General features: G+C 43.7%; 1 protein-coding gene across 1 annotated transcript; it reads right to left on the bottom strand.

The window, feature by feature from the left end:
- Window positions 1-1,122: 1,122 nt before the first annotated feature.
- On the bottom strand, window positions 1,123-20,607 carry nova1 (NOVA alternative splicing regulator 1). The gene is made up of 4 exons (XM_028596182.1): window positions 20,505-20,607; window positions 12,236-12,379; window positions 2,779-2,945; window positions 1,123-2,396 (listed from the first exon to the last, which is right to left on the bottom strand). The coding sequence occupies exons 1-4, from the start codon at window positions 20,590-20,592 to the stop codon at window positions 1,377-1,379; spliced, it is 1,419 nt and encodes a 472-aa protein (XP_028451983.1). The 5' UTR covers window positions 20,593-20,607; the 3' UTR covers window positions 1,123-1,376.
- Between the last annotated feature and the right edge of the window lie 1,443 nt (window positions 20,608-22,050).

Here is a 22,050-nt window from a genome sequence, read left to right as displayed (position 1 = left end):
AGTCTGAGCTTTAAGTTGTTTCTTGGGAGTTACAAATGTGTGACTAAGGCAAACACTTTGTCAGGTAAAAATCAAGAGTATGGCCAATTTTCTTGTGAAGAAAAAGAACAAAAAAAAAAAAAGACCTGCATTGGGAACGCGGATGGACTTGAAATATTAAGACTGGATTGCTTTCTATCATGAAAGGCTGAAATCAATCCTTTTTTCAGTAGGTGAGAGGCTGGGTCAGATCCAATGGGCTACTAATGGCTGGACGACACATCAGCTTTTTTAAACCAAGAGAATAGTCGCCAGAGAGATTTTGAATTCATGGTAAAGGAGATAGAAACCTAATCCTATAGCACCAAGAACGGGTTAAACAACATATTTCGGTGTGTTTGTAGCTGTGACTGAATATGCAAATGTGTTCCAGTGTTTGTGGGAGCGTTATCTAAGCGTGTTCGTGTGAAATATATTCATACATTCCTGTGTGTCTCCTCTATCCTCTCACATTGATTATTTAACCCCTGAACTATAATTGCAGACAGCAACAGTGAAGTTCAGACTGGGGTTGAGTTATACATCTTTTTTTTTTTTTTTTTCTTCACTGCAACACAATATTTGATCCCTGTAAATAAAAAATAGCGATAGGCTAATATCGTTTTTACATTCAGATCAACCTGCATTTGCAGGTTTAAATAATCTATTTGTGTTTGAATGAGACCATGTCAATAAATAAAAAGGATAACAAATATAAAATACCCAAATTTAGAAACTTCAATTATGATACAAGCCAGAATTCAACACATGTCAACATAGGTGTGATTTCTTTAAAGAAATGATACTCAGATTGCTTCCCCATACACTGAGATGACCTCAGGCGCTAGTCGTAAAACCTCTCCCCTGTTAGCAATGCCTTCTGCATTGTATACAAAGAGCAAGGTTTGTAAAACAGCTCTATCAGCTGGCTGGAACTTCATCTGAACCGCTCAACTCACCGGGAGCCGAGGTCTGCAACCCAAATCAAAACCAACAAAACCCAAACCCAAAAGAAAAGAAACAGCTATGAGGTTTTGGAGGAGGGTGAAACCCTGCGGCCTCACCCTTGAATCTGCAGCTTGGCAGTGGACCAGTTCAGCTTACTCTGATCACCATCGTCAAAAGGACTCGACACAAACTTTTTAAAAAACATCAGGACGTCAGTCCTAAAAACACATTCACATATCACACACACTTATCTTGGATGTCTCCCCCACCTCCTCCTTTGTGATTCTTTCATTTGAGACTGAAATATTGAACAGATATTTGGACGTTTCTTTTTTCTATTCATTGTGACCCTCTCAATTCCGTTCTATCTCTGTCTTCATCCTTTCCTTCTTTCCTCTTCTTTTTCCTTTTTAGCCCACCTTTTGTGGGTTGGTAGCGCGCACGCCCTGCTCGTAAGTGATCCTCTGGCTGATCAGATACTGCGCTGCTTGCGTGGCGGCCGGCGACCCTGTTATGGTAACTTTACGGTTCCGAGTACCAGGAATGAACTCTCCCTTTTTGGAGATCTGGATGCGGGCTCCCGTTAGCTCCTGGTACTCTACCAGCGTTTTCCCTCCTTTCCCCAAAATGGCGCCAACCAGATTCTCGGGCACAGCAATCTCAACCACGTCCTTGGCCCCATCCGCCAGCTTCTCTGTTGCCAATAGGGAGGAGGCCATCAGTGGGGACGAAGCATTTAGGTAACCATTGGATGCCCCTGTAGCAGCTGCTAGAGAACCCAGGGAGAAGCCCCCGAGGCCTGCAGCGGGGTGGCCAGCGCCGCCGGAGGCATCGCTAGCGTAGGAGGCCAGTAGGTTAGCTGCAGCCGCAGCGGCCGGGTTAGCGCTAGCTGCCACTGCAGCAAGGACCCCGGAAGCAGCAGCAGGGTTGAGGCCCAGACCTAGGGTGTTAGTGTTGTAGCCGTAGCTGGCCAGCGTGTTGAGGGCTGAGGTGATGGCCAGCAGATCGTTGCCAGAGAAGGTGGACATGGTAGCGGGGAAGGCGCCCATTCCTGTCAAGCCGGCCTGGCCCAGGAGGCTGGAGGCAGTGGCAGCTGCCGCGGCTGCGTTGGGCAGCACCTCGGCCGTATTAGCGTAGGGGGAGCCAGTGGGATTGGAGTTGGCCACGGGGCCCGAGACGTTGGAATAGCTGATGTTGAGGCAGCTGCTGCTCTGAGGGTCCTCCTGGATCTTCTGTACTATGATTTCCACAGCCTTGCGGTTCTGTTCGGGTTCCCCACTGATGGTTACCACCCGCTCCTGGAGGTTGATGCCCTCTGGCTTCTGGGAGAGCTGCACCCATGCCCCTGACTGCTCCATCACTGCTTTCACTGTGGCTCCGCCCTTGCCAATGATCAGCCCAGCTGTGCTATTGGGTACGATCAATTTGGCCTGTGGAGAAATAAAAAAAAAAAACAGATTGAAGTAGCAGAACAAGGCAACAAGAGAAGGATTTAACAGCATAAATGGTTGACGGAAAGAGGGCTATCTCTCACTGAGTCAGAGTACTATACCAGCCCCCGCTTTACTCAGCGATTTGTTAATCCCAGGGGTTTAGGCTGCAGCTGCCACACGGCTCTGTCTCGCTATGAAAGACTGAAGGTAAAAATAACCACATACTCTCACATTTTCCTGACCCCACCAGACTGCGGGTCATGGCCCAGAGAACCAATAAGACTCCGGACTAATAAACAAGGTGTCCTGGAAGTGAACTGTTAGTACCACATAGTGACCACACATCCTCATGACCTTTACCGACCGCACACTAGCTCACCTGTTTGACGCGGTCGGGGTTGACGGTGGTCTGTGGCTGCAGTATGCTGACTGGTTCAGGTTTCTGGGCGCTCTGGGGCATCTCGCGGACTTTCTCCGCAATGAAGTTGTGGACACCATTGAGGGCTTCAACTGTACCCTGTATCAGACAGACACGCTCTGTTGTTCCTGCGATGATAAAGGAGGAAGAGGACAAACACAAGTGATCTGTTACTGTAATGTGCTCTGAGTGGGTACTTGGCGAGCAGATTTGAGGGATTTGCAACGGGTTGGACTAAAAATCTACATTTATATTAAGATGTCTTGGCAATGAAAAATGTTTCTTGACATTTCACAAAGAGAACCAATTACTAAGCTGTTCCTCGCTTCCTCCATTTACACAATCAACAGAGAAACAGCTGAAAGACAGAACCGTGCTTGGTTAGCGAGCCACAGGGGGGAGGGGGGGGGGAGAAGGATTCCTCTTCAATGATGTAACTCTTTCAGATAATAATACCGAGCCCGTCCTTGCCTTGCAGCTCCAATAGACTAAACACACGCTTGTTCCTCCTCTAGGCTTTTTTTCTACACCCACATTGACGACCCAACCGGCATTCCGTTGCCATGGTAAAGGGGCCAAGCCGTGGAAACAGGTGATGCAACAGCGAGTCCTTTATACTTGCTTGCACGTTTTTTAAAACACTCTCCCTTTTGTATCAGCCTTGCTGCCTCTTTAACATTTCAGTGTTCTTTGGCTGAAGTAAATATGAAATGTCTCCTGATTTTCTTAGATGACTTAACAGACGGCATGAATCTGAATAAGGTCAATATTTTACTGAGAGGAAAATGTCACATTTTTCCCATTGATTGAGTAAAATGTGTAAATGGGAAGACCAGCTGATAAGGGGTTTCTCTGGAGTGTCTGAGAGGCACTGCTTTACTTTCATTGTTGGCATTTCCATTTCTAATTCAATTGAATCTCAAATTAAAAGATTGGATGACACACACACACACACACACACACACACACACACACACACACACACACACACACACACACACACACACACACACACACACACACACACACACACACACACACACACACACACACACACACACACACACACACACACACACACACAGGTCCTCCTAGCCATTTATTAAAACAGAGAAAATGCTATCAATCCAGGGAAATAAGTCAAAGTCAGACCTGATTGGCTTTATGGCACAGACATGTATAATAATGGATGTAAAAAGTCAATAGGTCGGTTCAAGCACATCAGGAAAAGCAGTAGGAATTTCTAATTGGGCAAAAATTGGAGAAAGGGAACCTGATCTGCCTCAACTTATTGCCATAGTTATTAAGTTCACCATTATAGACTTAAAGGCCTACATAATGCATGAAAAACATTAAAATAAAACAGATTTTTTTTCTGAACATTTTACCATAATTCTGACTGTCACCTTATATTTTTACATAAAGTGACCAAAATAAAGCAAAATTCAAATCCCGCTGAAAGATAAACAAGCAGGCCATACATGAAATCTCTAAGAGGTTAAGAAGAAGCACAGGTATCAACATGTCAAGTAAAAGCTTGCTTGACCTGTTAGAGATTTTTATGTCGTTCCATGTTGAAACAGACAGGAAAAACTGTTGTTTCCCATTGTTTCGATTAACGGTGTCTTTGCTGGAGGAAATTGTAAAAGAACATTATTTATTGTTTTTAAATGCCACCACCATGCCTTATTAAAGGCTTTGTAAGATTTGCACATTGCACTTAACAGCCGAGGTCATTTTGATGGTAAACTTCTGGTTGGGCGAATCACCCCGATAGCAGAGCAGGGGTGGGAAGAAAACTGCATTTGGTAGGTGGCGCCCGCCAAATTGTCTTTGTTTTACTACTGTCAGTTCTCTGCACAATGACAATAAAGTTGAATCTAATTTAATCTTTCATAATCGCAATTTACAAAAACGTTGTTGATTCATCAATTGTTGTTCGTGATAATTAAGAAACCAGTCCCGACATGGGGCTAGGGGACCCACTGGGACAGGACTGAGGACGTGAGTGCTGAGACAGCTCTGCATGAGAAGTGGTGTTTAACGGGACAATTATAGATAAACATTAGATATGTCTGTAAGTACTTTTTTCACAGCGACTCTAGGGGTAGCTGTTTGACAAAAACGGAAACTGCATATTATGCCTTTTTAAATACGAGGAGGTTGGAAGTTCAAAATGTGACTTTAATATGCAAAAGACTGTAATCACACTAGAGGTCAAGTATTAAAAAAACAGAGGTTGACAGCACCACCACCTGCCTATTTTGTACCATAGTCTGACTTATTGGAATACTCTACTTCTGCATTTCGTTGTTGGTACAGCATCCTCAATAAACATCTAATTTAATCTAATTTACATCTAGAAAGGTTTGGAAGGACCAGTCCTACAGGGGGAAGGGACAGTGCTGCATCCAGGTGAGTTTATCCTAAGACAGAGGCCATCACTACAACTTTTGTCCACACCATAAAGAGGACATGAAACTGTCTGAATGTTACATTGTTATTCGCAACACGTTTCACTTCCTTAATTGCTTGCATCAGCTTTTGCCTTCCGTCTCACCTTGAGGGTGATGGATTTCAGAATAAAAGCTCTGGGTTTGGGAAGGCAGAAAGAGTTGGCTCGCCCTCTTGTTGGCAGGAGGGGAGGGGGGGGAGAAATGTGTCAGTGCCCCTGAGAGCACACATCATAGGCTTCAGCTTTCCCCAAGACACCAATGACTATCTTGATCTTGAAGCAAGACAGTTTCAATACTTCTGTCTTGTTGATTGAGCTTTTCTGTGATGAGACTTTTTCTGATTTATTCAGACTGTTAGCATGCCACACATAAAGTATCACTTATAATTACTGTCAACACATCAGCAGATTTTTAAAGTAATTATTCACACTACAAATTAAGCTGGAATGTTGTTGTTTTTTCCGGAAATCCCAGTGCTGAATATATTCTTTTGTCACGTTGTTGCCATATGGCTTGCTTTCCTAAAATGTAAACAGTGATTTTAAGGATCTTTTGTAGCATGCTATTTATATCCAGTAAATCAGTGTGCTGGACAACTTTTACATGACATGACACCCTGACCACACGTTCGCAACAAGCCCTGTTGCCGTCTTTGTAAAAAAACACAGTAACCACACCATGCTTATCATAGACTTTTTCTGGCATTTACAATAAAGACATAAGCCATTCAATTACTGACTGTCATGTACCTGGTCCTAACATGCTGTAAGACAGTCAAGTAATGCTTTTTTACCAGTAAATTGATAATGTAGGCAGAAACCGGATACTGTGGGACATTTGGAATAATAGATAGTAGGAGGATGCAGGAGGATCTGATGTCTGTCGCATTCCAATTCACCAGGGATTTTAATATTAGAGACTACTGACATCAAGTTCAGTCTTCCAGGGTAGGGTGCGATCGGGCCGCATTTTTCTGTCCGGCCTGCGTCTGAAAGAGCAGTAACCGAACCCGAGCCCAACAGGCATTAAGATATTTCTGTCCGAGCCCGATCCAAGCCTGAGACAGTTAAAATCTAATTTTTTTCTTATACTAATGACACATATGTTTGTTTGTGTGGAAAGCTTTTATTAAGCAACTGTAGGAAGGCATTTGGAAATGTCAACAGATGAGGCATCAGCGCACACGGGGCAACAAGCGCACGTTAACACAGGCGTGCTCCTACATAATAAGCTTTTAAATTTAAAATGTTCAATGCCTTATCGCGCTGTGACCGAGCCCGACCCGAACATCATTTCTAAATATCTGTCCAAACTCAGCCCGGCCCGTCGGGTACCGTCGGGTCCCAGCGGGCTCCGTTTGGGTATCCATCCTCTATTCCAGGGTTGGACCTAAAGGAAGACTTAAAGACTGCAATTGTCATTTTAAGGGTGTTAATGGGTGAGGCTGGCGATATCCTAAATTTTTATTATTATATGTCAAGAAATCTCCTGAAAAGACCAAATCCAGCAACACATTAGTCCACTGTTCACTTCTTTCCCCAGTCACCCCCAAGACCATTGGTTCCTACTAAATCTTTAAAAACAGGTCACAAGTGTATCGTTTCATTTTTTTGAAAAAGCTCAGTGATTTCCTAAAACAGCAGGGCACTGTAGTTTTTAGTAAAGATTACTAAAACAGGAGGACATTTGCATTTGTTGGGGACTATTTTCAGCGGTGAATTAATACACATGTGGTGCTTTAGCGAGTATCTGGGGCAGCAGGTTGGTGTATGTGGGGTAAACTACAGAGTGTGTGTGTGTGTGTGTGTACATGGTAATGAAGGAACATGTTACCTATTGTAACAGTTTCTCATTGGAGTTATATGGCATAGAGGAAAAATAGACTTTAGATTCACACACAATACTTGCTAGTACTGTAACATACATCATAGTTGGTTTGGGTCTTTACGTGGGATTTGTCGACAATAACAAAAATAGAAAATAGCACCAGTTATCCTTACTAAAATGGACTTTTCAAGTATGTATCAGAAATACATATCAGAAACACTAATTAAATACATCAAATAAATTACAAGAGAGTTGAGAGTAGCAATAAGAAACTAAAACAAGATGTGAACTTGGAAAACGTCGGCTGGTCACGTGACACTGTAAACCAATTTAATGTGAGGACATCTTGCTGTGCGGTGAATGAGGCTGTACAGTCATTTCAGCGAGTTCAGCTCCATGCTAATTCTAACCAAGAAATGACAACATTTGCAGACTAAAATGACTAGATCTCTGATTATAGTGTTGATGGATGCCATGTAGCATGATGTACAACATAAAAGGAGCAGCTACACAAATCCAGGGACATTTGGTGAATGCTACCACTAACGGTGAACTTCTAAAAATGTGACCCTGACTCTAAGGTTCTAAGTCACGATTATTGATGCCAAATTTGCATCTTGTATAATTTCCTGTTATAAAGCACATAAATATCTACTACCAAAATACTGCACTGTCGTGATTAGTAAAAATGTGTAGCTGGTAGCATTAGTTTTGTATGGAATTGCAAAACAGCTTGCAGTAATTAAAAGCAAATCAGGCAATGTCTGGCAACATATTAACTCATTAGTGGGCAAGAAAAGAGAAGCAGAAAATATATATTTTCTACATAATGACTGCCTCTGCCTCATTTCATTTCCTTATTAAGTCACTACTTTTACAAATGGCTAGCACTTTAATTCTGTAGGCTATCACTTCAAGACTTATGGCTGCTAAAAGTGGCTAGCATAGCAATAGCCAAAATACCCCTTTAAATGATGAACTTCTCCCCTAAACTAGTTGCTAGCTTAGCTGCTAACTAGTCACGATTAGCAGCTATGCTAGCCACTAGTTTGGGGGAGAAGTTTATTATTTAAAGGGATATTTCGGCAATATAGTAATTGACTTCCATAAGGTTTGGGGACTTGCAAAAGACAGAATACAAAAATAATGATTGAATGGTCATTAGGACCCCATGCCCCCTCCCCCAGACTGGTAAATGTCCATGTTTTTAAAACGCCACACCTCCAGTTTGTAATGAAGGCTTTCAATTAAAATGTATAGTCTATGACAACAAGCTGATAACCCTGATTGCATCATCAACTATTTCCACAGGCTGGGCACTACTCCTGGTGTAGTAAACTGACCTCCATGTGTAAAATTGGTGGAGTACCCTTTGAATTGACTGACCTTTGCCGATCACAAAACAATGGCGGCAGCTGTTCGGTTGTTGTGTATAACATCCGATATTGTGCGAACAGAGAGGCTTGCCCTCCAATACAGCACCATAAAGCAGAACCATACTTCAGACTACTACAGTGTACTACAACTGCTCCTGATGGTCACCAGGAAGAGCTGTTGTTCACTGGATGCACAGCCATCAATCTGGAGAAAGAAAAAGGCTACGGTTTCCATTAGTTTGAAGCCCATGATGTCATCCCAGACAGAAGGGATTCTGTCCTATAGGGAGCGTTAGTGAGTGCAGTAAATATACTGCGTATGAAGCTACAGTTGAAAAACAACTATCTGTGCCTTTGCTGTAGTTTCTTTGTCTTTCTTTGACTTTTTTGAGGGAAATACCTCACCTAATGGAATAGTGGTGTTTTCCAGTTTGAGGTCACATATTGTGACTGATTAAAATGATCACATAATGGAAAGCATACACCCAGTGTTACTATGACATCACAACAGCCTCATCTGTTTGTGCTGTACAAAGTAACTCAATACATGATCTTGGCCGGAGGCCAGCAGCACCAAGCAAAGGGTTTGAAGTTTTGTTTCTAAGTTTGTTTTCAAATCGTGAACTCCCACGGCTCTCACTGCAGCCGCTTAAATATGCGGATGTGTGTAAGTAGGTGTGAGTAGGTGTGTGTATGTGCTGAATGCGCTGTGCGAGTGGGCGAATGCACGGCGTGCTGCATTTATGGGGGCTCGAGTAATTGAGCACGTAACCGTTCGGATGGGTTCAAACCAAATAGTAAAAAGAAAACGGTCGCTGCCCATGTGTTAGGAGGCAAGCATGCAAACAAACTTTTAAGAGAAGTATGATGTCATCTTATCTGGCCTGAACTCTCCCAACTACCAGGAACCAAATCTGAGAGAAACCGTGTGCGGGGAGGAGGAAAAAGGAAACTTGGCAAGTGTTGGAGCAGCTTGACTACAGCTGGGAGAGGGGTCATGTCCACAGAGAGAGATTGAAACAGGCTATTTCTGGGCCTGCCCCCCGTCCCCCCCCCCTGTCCCCTCGCTCACATACAATCAAGTATCATCCACACCCTTCACTATCTCTGCTCATCCATCTCAGTCGGCCACAACAGGGCCCAGTTGTACAGTTCCTATCAAGACCTTTGAATTCAGGGTCTCGCGTCTTACACTGACGGATGGGAGATGTGAGGTGGGTGGGAGTTTCAGACTGAGCCATCACAGAAAGGAGTGCAGAAGAAAATGGCTGCATCGCTTGCTGTCCCTTGATTTCTCTAGTGTGCGATTGTGCTGTAGTTGGAGTGTGCCCAGGCTGCCGCAGGATGAGAGGTGAGGGCCTGGACTGTGTGTAATGGCATTAGCATGCTATATTAGCCCAAACTGCAGCTGATTCAACAATGAAGGAAGGGAAAACCGATGTAGCTGATAAGTTTGACAATGCGGAATTGCTCGCCTGTAAAAATCCAGGACTGGACTTTGAATACGGTTAGAGGTTTTTAAAGCTTTAGCCTGTACTGACTTCTCAGAAAGCCACACTCTCAGCTATTGTGAAGTGTACAGTAGCAGTCGTTTCATTTTACTTGTGTGGGCCAGAACAAGCACCCAATCAAATCCTTGCCAGCACCCTCTCCCTGAACTCCTCTTCTCACTCATCACGATAATGAGTAGGGGGATGGGCAGAGCAGGTGGTGGCCTATGAACACATCTACAATCCAAAGAGAGAAATAAGGATACATATCACTCCTTGTTCCTATGCCAGTGAAGTAGCCATACTTCATTCCCTTAAACATAGTCGGCCTCGTATGTGGAGAATTTCGAGCCGTGCCCTCCGAACACGCATCCTTTCATCGTGGCAGACCAGAACAGAAGCAAGGTGGAAGAAAAAGTACAGAACAAATATTTGCCCGCACATCCTTCTTTTTCCTCTCCCCCAGTGCCGAGTAATTCTCTGCCACGATTCTGTCAGTCCAATATATCAAATGTAACTCCCAACAGAACCGGTCTAATTCAACCCACGTTGTGCATTTTCCTTGTACAGTAGGTGTAACATCTTGCGTTCTCAATAATCCAAGGATCAGCTGAAATTGCAGATGTCACAGGACGGATTCAATAATGAAGGTAGCCGTTAGGATGCAAAATTGAGTTCTGGGGAAAAATCTTTCTCTGCTCTTGCTGCTTTATAGTGGTAGTTGCGTCAAAGAGGACTGACCGTGAACCCGTTCATTTAAAAACATCTGTATTTTTTCACATGCATATTTTTTCACATGCACTGCTACCTATTTCCTATGTAAGGGTTTTGTTTTATACTATGTATACAGTAAATAGTGTACTACTACACAGGGATTATTTGCTTGCATCAGGTATCACACAAAACATCTGGACCTAATAAGCAGCGAGATGCTCAGCACCTGTTATTTTTCAGCAGGTTGAAGCCTCCTCTGAGGCATGAAGGACGAACACCCAGACTCCTCTACGGCTCAGCCACTTGTGTTTGCAGGATAAGATGGTTCAGCTTTAACCTCCATGTGATAGGGGTCACCGAGCTGCACAACCATACTTCTCCTGTTGCCCGTGAAACTCTCCGGCATAATTAATGCTTTCGATGTATGCCGTGCCTTCTGCGTCACGGTATTTGTGCTCTATTTTTGGGGGGAAATAAAATGGATGCCCCGTTCATTCAATTTCCCCAGAAAAGTGAGTGAATGCACTGGCATAAAACTGCGAATACTGTACAAGCAAATCAACCCTGCAACCTGCTAGCAAGCACCTTAATTGAAACTGAAATTGTGGCAGACTTAAATTCTGCGTCTGACAGCTGGAACGGCACTGTCCATGCTCCGAAGCTTTTAGGCTAATGATCAATTAGAATATTTGTTTAAATATGAATATAAATAACCTTGTAATGTTTTCAGTTAATTTAGTCATGTCAAACTAAAGTGTAACTTCTTACCTTTCTAACAGAATATCATTTTAACCCTTTACTTTAGCTTTGTCTTTACAAGAATCCGCAAAATGAAGCTAATACCGGTGAATTTGTGTGCTACCCCTGGCCATACTCGGGCACCTCTATCTCCCTGCTGTAAAAACTCACTGGGCTGGTTTTTTAAATAACGAGTCGTCCAAATTAACATCAATCCTGTCAACACATCCAGGACGGTCCTTCTGTTCTTCACAATGAAATGGCATGCTTCAACAACTCCAAATGACGCAGTAAAAGCTCCTTAAATTTTCACTTTGAATGTAAAGTTATACCGCCACCTGAGCGTGGCCCATGCATTCTTACTGCTTTCTCTCATCAAAATTACACATGTAAATTTCCACGCACATATATGAAAATCCACACATATATTCTTAGATGTGTATAAATTACTTCTATTTGCACTTTTAGGACGTCGCCCAGGAAAAGCACCGCAAAAAGACTTGTCCGGATATGGCCAATGGCCGAACATGGAAAAAGTTACGTTAACATCTACATGCATGTTTGATCCCTCAATGACATAAAAAGAATCAAGTCCAAAGTGTTTATGATTGGTTTGTGATTAAAATAGATTGCAATTACTTGGGGGAAGCCAAATGAAGAGGACATACAGTATCAAATACTCTCTTGCACCAAAGCATAACTCCTTCAGCTGGGTAATGAGTCAGACCACTCCTCTCATATATATATATATATATATATATATATATATCTCAGCCTTAATGCTCATCGATTTTAATAACTGAGCGTTCATTCTTACCTGGGTAGAAGTCTTTGGATTTGGACAGCTTAATGGTGGCACCCGTCTCTTTCTGCAATTGTACGATGGTCTGGCCGCCCTTGCCAATTATAGAGCCGGCTGCATAGCTGGGGATCAGCACCTTCAGGAAGTACTCACCCTCCTCTGGCGGAGAGAAGCACAAAGTGGGAAAGGGTCACATCTCGTGAAGTAGCTCTGTACATCAGCATATACACCATATTGGTGCCCAATCCCCCAATATCCTGAGCAAGCGAATACATCACAATGGGGAAACATAGCTTTGACATATACGGGGAAAAGCAATAATAGAATCTTGTGTCTGTACCTTCCTTCTGGTGAAGGAAGGTATTTGGAAAAAGATTTTGCCTTTTGAGTTCCTGGTTGCTTTCAGTGTATTCACATTTTATCAGAGACTGTGACATGTTCTGTGTCCTGTCCCAGATTTCTTGTAGAGTAAATGATGACCTCCTTTCCAGTTTGCAGAGGTCTAATTTTAACTGTTTTCAAGGAGTTTTAGAAAACCTCTGACTAAATACAAAGCCAGGTCCTTTGTCACTAGTAATTCTTTAAACATGGATAAAAGGAATGTAGAATGAACAGTCCAATCTGACTGCACAAGGTAGCCTGTCTATTCTAAGAAAGAAAGTTACACACGGAGGGTTAAATGCAAACACAAGTGTTCATGAATGCCAATACAGAGTGATCCCTTGTAATTAACAGACGTGAGAAGAACATATGGGAACCAATCCCACAGATTTGTTCAAAGGGTGTACTGCCAAGATGGTCTAAATCTCCTCCATTTTGGAAGGGGCTTCTGTGGCTTACTGTACAGTGGCTGGTAGCAGTCAGTGATTGACAGCCCGTCAGTTGGAAGAATTTGCCGGCAAACATGTTTCTCCTTTTCAGTTGTGGAAGTTCCTTTTCCTGCAATGCTAATTAAGAATTAATCCGCACCAAAGTGGGCAGTGTACGTCCAAGAAAACCCTGATCACATTAAGTGTGCTAATCTAGTAAAAAGCAATCAACCATATACAGTATATGGCACTTGGCCCAAATATAATAAAAAAACCTGACAACATCAAAAGTAATATAACTATAGATGTGGAGCGGCTTTGATTCCCCACTGAATTCCAAATATTATATATCGGTGACATCATGGTAAACACTTGGTTCAGGTGCGTTCATAGCACTGGTACTAATGATCTCCTCTGCATGCTGATTTCGATGCAATGACGTCATGTTCGATCCTTTTCAGCTGCCTCAAGGGTGACGTCACTCGAGCGGGCAGAGATGTAAAAAGGCACTGTCCATCTTTGTACGGCCAGATTTCTAATACGTTTTCAGGTGTAGCGTGATAAGAGATTTCGGATCGCAGATGCCAAAGCAACACGGTCGGCCGACATGTCACTGCATCCTATGGTTTGTGGAGGGTATCGAATGTGGGGGCTTGACCGGCATGGCGGGGAGACAAGACGGATGGATGGAGGCGGACCGCCTTGCACTGAGACCAACCTGTTGCCTCAGTAATGCACTCATTAGATTCAGATGTGAATGAACATGGCACTGTGACATTAAGGAATTTCACAGCCTACAAGGAGCTCTTCTCCTTATTGCATTAATATGCCCCTCATGTTCCATTCAGACACAGGCTTGTTTTCGTGCACATCACGCGTAATCAATGGCTCTGGCAAATATGCGGACAATGACACAATTGGTAATGGAATTTCACTTTTGATTTAGATTAATTAGCCATAGTTGGGGAGACAATCCCAAATCCCAGAACATATCCCGCATGCGTTTACCTGAGAGCACAGACGTGAAATGAAAATGTACATCACCATCGAAAACTAGTAAATATGTCAGGTGCTGGTCAATATGTCATTTTTTTCTGAGAACATCCTAGAAAGAGAAATAGGAGATAAACCTGAACATGGACATCACATAACCAGCTATGTTCATCTCTGGCCATTGTCGGATCTTTGTATTTCAGGCTATATTGCAGTCAGCTCTTTGCTTTTCTCACGATGAATAACAATAAAATGACCTTGGTGGAAAAAAAAAGATCATGCATGTCTGACACGGTGGCCATAAAGCTTCTGAGCCCTCACTCCTAATCACAAGATATCCGATACCGTAGCTACACAAAGAATTTAATTTGAATGACGCTGATTGCAGAATCCAAACATCCAAAGACCTGTTGTTGACAGGCAAGCCAAAAACCCACTGCGTAACTTTCTACTCCTCTTCAACCAGAGTAAACCCAGCAGGAGAGGAAGCCACTAAGATTCTCTCCATTGCCCTCACAGCCACGGTGGCTGTCATTAGTCAATAATTAATTCTGCCCTAGTGTCTGAGATCACAGTAACAGGTTTTAATGGCGTCATGTGGTAGAGTAAACATGGCAATCTGTTGCTGCAATCCGCCAGGGAACGGGAGCAGTCGGGGCACACTGGGAAGCTCAGCCAGTGGGGTGTTAGTTCAAACCCCTGCCTCCAACGCTGGAAGGATGGCTTAGAGGAGAAGCACGGACGCTGAGCCAAATGTGTTTAGTTAAGTCACTCAAGGGGGGTGGGTCAGGAGGAAATGCCTTGTGACCGTCCTCCTTCCTTTCTCACTACCCCTCCAAGTACCCATTCTGCATTTCAATGGACTAACCTGCTGCTGACAGGCAGCAAGGACGATGGAACAAAAATGAGCAATAACGGACAAATGAGCCTTAGGTGTTAGAAATTGCACGCACTCTATCATGATGGATAAATTCAACAAGTCAGACAAAAAGAGTTTGAGGCTTACCCATTCTGAGATCTGCTGCTTCTCAAGTCCTCTGTCAGATCGCCATCAATGCCGGGGCAAAATCTCTAAAGGGGATCTGAACGTTAGCCTCGGCATAGGTGCAATGGTAGTGTTGAGGAATGCGGCCGGTCGACTTTTTCCACCGAGGTCTAATTCATCAGTGGGTGCAGAAAAAGAGATTTCACCGCAGCATCCGAGCCATGCCTGCAGCTGGCCAGAGCCTCAATTGTCTGAGAAAATGCTAATGCAGGCTCTCAGTGTTTTCAGTGAAAGACGGCACGCATTGTTCAAGCCTGCATCGGTTTGAAGGGGGGTCTTCCCTGCCGCATCACCCTTTTCACTGCTCTCATCCATATTCATCGAGTGGCCTGTCCGTCTGCAGCAGCACGCAGGACTGACACCTCGCTCGGCCAATGGGTAGCCTCCTCCCTCAAGCACGTCATGTCCCCACCCCCTGATGCCGGTCCCAAAAAATTGAATTTTCTCCTCTACTCCGCCTCTTTTGACGCAGCACTATAAAGTATGGCAGTCCATTCACTCACTTTCTTTAGTAGAAAGTGACAAAGGTGAAGTGGCTTGGGGAGCGGGCTTCAGAGCTGAATGGGGAAGCATGTAGAGTGACCTTCAACAGTGGCTGAAGAGGTCTACGGATAACATAAGCAGATGATGAAGGAGTTGGAGGAGGAGTGATCCGAGACAGCGTGCCTTACGCCACCCACCCTTCTTTCCTCCTGTCCCCCACCCCCAATCCCTTAGACGGCCATGTTTGAGAGGGCGGAGGGGCTCATCAACCATTGCAAATGGCAGTGCCGCAGAATGGTGGAGGGGGTGATGAAGCCAATCACTACGCCTATAAATCTTACGCCGAGAGGTATCTTAAGCGACTGAATGTGTGTAAAAACTGCAATGTGCATGTGTAAGTGCATGTGTGTGGACATGGGATGTCCAGCTTCATTTGATAGTGCTTTCCAGGGAACCTGTAAAAAGGGAACTCTTTTTTTTTTTATCCCGGCTGCTGATTAGTTTCATCCACAAATCAAACCCTAACATTGTGGCCCGTTTGGTTTTGGAGCGAATGGCTTCCAGAAATTTCTACTATTCACTGAGAGATGCTCTAGTATATAGACACAGCCTCCCTGTAGACTCCACTCCCTCTCACGGTCTATCTAGCTCTCCTTTTCTCTCCGCTTTGCTCTGTCTTCATTTCTATCGCTCTCTCTCATTCTCTCTTTCACTGCCACCTGGCAAATTCACAGTCCACTCACGTCACATCGCTCTGCAAGGGCACCTGTGTCCTTCCCACCAAAAAATATTTAAAAAAAATAAATACAGCCCACATTCCTGTGCCAACCTTTCCATTAGTAACATTACAAGATCATACATAATCCCTCAGCCACACAACCTTTTGGAAGGCACATGCTTGCCAGCGACATGGGCTCAGAGTATGGGTAATTAGGGAGAGAAATGAATGAAAGATGCTCATTCTGAGGAGAGAAGGGCAATGCTGATAAAAGAGGAGTCATTTCGCTCATTCAGTGTCCACGGCTCGTAATGCACAACGAGGGGGCTCAGCTTTGAAAGAGCACAGGCTTTCTTCCCTTTGTTGGAACTGCCAGTCATGTTAATGATCAGTTCGGTAGGAATAACGTGATCAATATCAGACGTAGTCGAGGGGTTGGTGATTACAGGGACGGCTGAGGATTATCAGGCAGTCTACCACTACTGGCAGACAAGGCTGTGGGTTTGCAGTGTGATGCATGTAGATCACATGAAACGGGAGGTGATGCTAAAACACATTACATAAAGCACAGGGTGACAAGATATTTATTAAAAAAAAAAAAAAAAAAAAGCATCTGTTTTGTGTGGGAGTCATCACAAATGGTCTAAATGTGCATTTCATGTGCACATATACAGAGCGTTTCGGTTCCTGAGCTCAGCCTGCAGCGCCATGGTCCAAATTAGCCTCAGATACTTATCAGAATGGCCGGAGGATTGGCTGCCATTTCACCTCTGTAAATCTAATTTTGGTAAGCTGCTGTATTTATATGCTAACAGAGACAATGCCGGGCTGAGTTGAACCACATAAATGTCATTTATTTTAGAATAAAATTCCTTGAATAAATTTATATTGATTTTGGAGAGCAATAAAGGGCCTGCAGAGTGTTTTCACAGAACACAGATGCTGCTTGGCTCAACTGTTCAGGTTAAACTATACATGAAATAAATTGTACTTCAACCACGTGAAAGGTCCCATAAAATGAGTTATTCCTTTGTATTTTCAGTTCATACAGTACCTAAATCTTTTATTTTAAAATGGGTCACCATAGGTTGTTGTGGAGACAGAAAGTATTTACCTACTTTATTATAATTTGCATTATGAATTGCGTGTCCACCTGGTTTTCTAAAATGCACAAAATAAGGGCAGTTAGACCTTGATGCTTACTAATGGAATGTTCTCATTGTTTTCCTTGATGAAGTGATGGGGTATTCTACACAGATAGGATCTCGTTTAGGAAGCCGTGTGGAAGACCTTTGCCTGTGAGAAAACGAGGCGGCCTCTTCAGCGTTAGCCCATCATCAGGACTGGATTCATTGTGCAGCAGCAGATTCTAGAGGTAAAGCGGGGCTGTGATACAGAGATGCCTTGAAAAGAACATGGAGTCAGGCTGGTAAAATGGTGTGCAATGACAGCACTACAAAGTCAGAGCTGTCTGTGTGAATTGTGCATTTATTACGATTTTCCAAATGCAATTCATATCCCCTGGATATTGGATGGGGAGATCATGGTGAAGTGGAGGAAGCGGGAGCACTATGTGACTTCTCCGTTTTACAGCAGAGCTGCGCAATCTATCTTTTTTTTCCATCGCCATCGTGATATCAACAGGCACAATAAATACATTGCGAAGGGCTGCGACATATCGTGAAAAAAAATATCAGTAGAAAACTGTACATTTACACTATCTGTCTTTTTTTAATGTTCAATGTAATGTTTAGTTTGTTCAATAAAATAATGTTGGAAATGATTGCCTTTCATTTGTTTTAAGCAAGCAATGTGTTGTGTCTTAGCAGAATACTGAAAACAGCAGAACTGAGTAGGCCTACACTTTAATATCTGTTTATTTATTACAAGTGATATCGTTATCGCGATATTCAACAACGGTATTGCATATTTTCCTCATATCGTGCAGCCCTATTCTACAGTGGCTTTAGGGGTGCTGATGGAGGACATATGGGGCTGAATCTGATCTAAAAACACTGTCTGGTGGTACAAGGGTCCTTATGTGCCTTGCTGAAATGACATTTCTGCAGGGCAGTGAGGTGCTGTAAAGACGCACTCTGTTAGAAATGGGATATAATGCTGCTGCTATCATGGAACGGTGGGGTGTCTCAGACACAAAGACAGACAAAGCAAATCTCAGTGACATATGGCGAAGAGACTGCCTGTTCTCCACGGATGTCTAATTAACATTAAGTTCCTGAATAAGTGGTCCCTGTGAGCCGCAGACCATAACAATCACAAGCTGAAATAAGATGTACAGTAGCTGGCACACTGAATCAGCCGTCATCCCGGCTACTGCACCCCGACATCTTACTGATGAGTAATAAAGCAAGTGTGCACACACACACACACACACACACACACACACACACACACACACACACACACCTCCTGGTTGATTCTGTATTGGCCGCCACTATTTCTCCTCCACAAAAAGAAATCAGGATCAATTAGCTTAAAATGGCGCTGCAGTGTTTCTGCAGTCCTTCCCCACACCAAGTAGCTCTCGTTGTCCTCACTACTCCCCCGTTTCCTGTGATGTGCTTGTTACATTTCCAATCTGTTGTTATCCTTCAATTTAAAACGTGCGAGTCCCACAAAAACAAAAAAAAGCTCCTAATTTGTCAACACCTACACGGCCCAGCTCTGCTCGAACACTTACTGTAATTGTACCATTATATAGTGCCCTAACGGGTCACACAGCCTAAAAGCTGGTGTGGCATCAACATCATGACAGGCTAACAGATGCTGAGATTTGGCTCACCCCGCTGCAACCTATAAATAACCTGACTTTGATAGGAATCTAGGCTACAAGTGGTATTGAGACTATCTATAGGCTTGTATGATTTTCACTAGACGGTCTTCCTGCTTAGCTCACCTCAACGTTTGTACACTGAAACGCACACACAGCTCCTGACAGTGTTCAAATCTAAATCAGCGTCACTTCACGCCTGAAGCAGAATCTCCCAGAGCACCGATACTAAACCTACAGTCCATCACGGACCTCAGGTGAACGCGAGAGCTCGGTTATTTCACGTCAGCGTTCATTAGTCAGCACTGAACCATCCAGGATCAGAGAGTTGCGTTCCCTCTAAGGTCAAACGGCGGCTAGGGCTGGACAATATATCGGTGTCATGTTTATTTTGTGATACGAAACTAGATATCGTCTTAGTTTTGGATATCATAATGTTGTAATATGACATGTGGTTCTCCTGGTATTAAAGGCTGCATTACAGTAAAGTCGTGTGATTTTCTGAACCTACCAGACTGTTCTAGCTGTTCTATTATTTGCCTCTACCCACTTAATAAGCACGTTATTGGTGATTATTAATCCAAAATCTCATTGTGGAAATATTTTGTGAAAGTACTAATAGTAAACCCGACAATATTGTCCCAAATATCGAGGTATTTGGTCAAAAATAATTTGATTTTCTCCATATGTCGCGCAGCCGTAAAACAGCCACACTGTCCGCATTGTATTCAGGGTTTTTAGGCCATTAAGACATTATGAAGCTAAGTGACGCTGTTTCATGTTTGTTGCCCACTGTACCAAGACACAACGGTGTGTGCTTCCCAAACGCTAGGAGTCAGGGCTCACGGGCAAGATGTTGGACGCCACAACTGATTCACAGGCTATCAGCAGTAAAAGAAACTGCAATGCCATGTCTGCCATATGTTCTCTCAGTTTCTTCCCCCTGTGATCGGTCAACAAAGGCCTCCTCCCATAGTGTTGCTCAAGAAATATTCAGATTTATCATTGGCCTCTGTAAAGGAAATCCACACCAACAGTAAATACTTATCCCCTTTGGATTATTAAAGCCTCTCCACACAGTCATCTCTCCACTGAATGAAAGGACTTGATAGCATAACTCCAGATGTGGAGCACAGAGGTGATTGGGTTCATAATTCAAAGCTGACCTGAGGAGGCCACTCACTCAGTCAGGCTGCTGCTCTCCCTGCTGGGATGTGAAGTAACAGCCATAAACACAGCCAGGGTTTCAAGAGTGCCAACTGCACAGGTGGACCATGTTAGAGCCTCGAACATGCGGCCAGCATACACATGCAGTGGGGCTCATAGTAATGCCAGTGGTTTTGCGGTTAGAAGTGCATGAAAAGGCTTCTACAAAACAACAGATTGGACTTCGTGCGGAGGACACAAGGTGGATGAGTTGCTTCTTCGTTGTGCGTCTCTCTTACCTCCAGTGTTGGTGCGCTTGGTACAGCCGGCCTCCTCCGCCGGAGTTTCCAGCGGTCGCTTGCGGGAGTCCGGGTTCTCAGCCTCCATGAGGGGCTGCTGCAGGCTGTGGAGGTTAGGGTTAGAGTAGATCCCGTTATGGTCCACGGCTGCTCCGACACCACCGGCCATCATCATCATCGTTTCTCCCCGGAGCTGTAGATAGATTTGCGGTATCCCCCCTCACTCACACACACACACACACACACAATCACACACACGGCGCCACTCAGCACCACATAGCCTGACAACGCGCACCGCGATATGAACGACAAGTTTTTTTGGGGGGGCTCAAACGGTCTCAAATGGATCAAAATGTCAGAAAAACCCGGGATCAGAGTCTCCTCTGCTACTCGTCCAGTGCGTCCCTCACAGCTAAATCTGAAAAAGCCCCAGTGAGTGAAAGGTGCTCATTTAACGCGCTGGCCGCCGCTCCGACAGCATGCTCCTTATTGTTGACGCGCAGAGCAAAGCCCGCTGCTTAAAATAAAGCAGCACCACGGTGTGAGAGCCGATCGGCCATTAGGACAAGTGCAACAGCTACGCAGAGGAAAAGGCGCTGGAACATAGCTTTCTTAAGTCATCTCCACGCCGTGTTTCTCCGTGCAGCTGTTGTTATTGTTGCCTTTGTAGTGCAGGACGGGGGGGAATAGAGTTGGAGAGCTCCGGGGAGGACTGCAGTGCCACTGACCGGCTGAAAGACGAGGCCAATAAGGCAAAGATCCATATGTGGCAAGCAATATGCACCGAAGCCGCAGTTTTTTTCATTTATATCTTTAGAAAAAAAAATATTTGAAGAGATTTTTTGCTTACCTAAATGTTTGGTTTTTTTTACAATAGTTTTCTAGTTTGGTTTTCCTTTTCCTTTTTTCTGAACCTCAAAATAGAACACCTAAGGTAAAATGAGAGCGGCAGTGGGAACTTCATGATTATGTATATAATGATATACTAAGCACTAGAGCTGGGCAATACATTGATATTATATCGATATCGTGATAGCAGACTATATATCATCTTAGATTTTGGATATTGTAATATTGTAATATGGCATAAGTGTTGTCTTTTCCTGGTTTTAAAGGCTGCATTACAGTAAAGTGATGTCATGTTCTGAACTTACCAGACTGTTGTAACTGTTCTATTATTTGCCTTTACCCACTTAGTCATTATATCCACATTACTGAGGATTTTTTATAAAAAAATCTCAGTGTAATATTTAGTGAAAGCACAAATAGTCAACCCTACAATATCGTTGCAGTATAGATATCGAGGTGTTCGGTCAAAAATATTGTGATTTTTGATTTTCTCCATATCGCCCAGCTCTACTAAGGACTGGGGGGAAAAAAATGTCATCTGATCCCATGTTCAGTATTAAAATCTACTTCATTATATACATAGATTTTTATTGATACAGAAAATGAATAAAGAAAAGTGGTGCAGGTATGTCTGGAATTCTCCAGTAACAGGTGTCGCTATCCTGAGCCACATGAGAGTCTCATGAAGATGAACTGG

The sequence above is a fragment of the Perca flavescens genome, chromosome 13, assembly GCF_004354835.1.
Source record: "Perca flavescens isolate YP-PL-M2 chromosome 13, PFLA_1.0, whole genome shotgun sequence".
Taxonomy (NCBI): Eukaryota; Metazoa; Chordata; class Actinopteri; order Perciformes; family Percidae; genus Perca; species Perca flavescens.
This window is presented reverse-complemented; position numbering and strand designations above follow the sequence as displayed.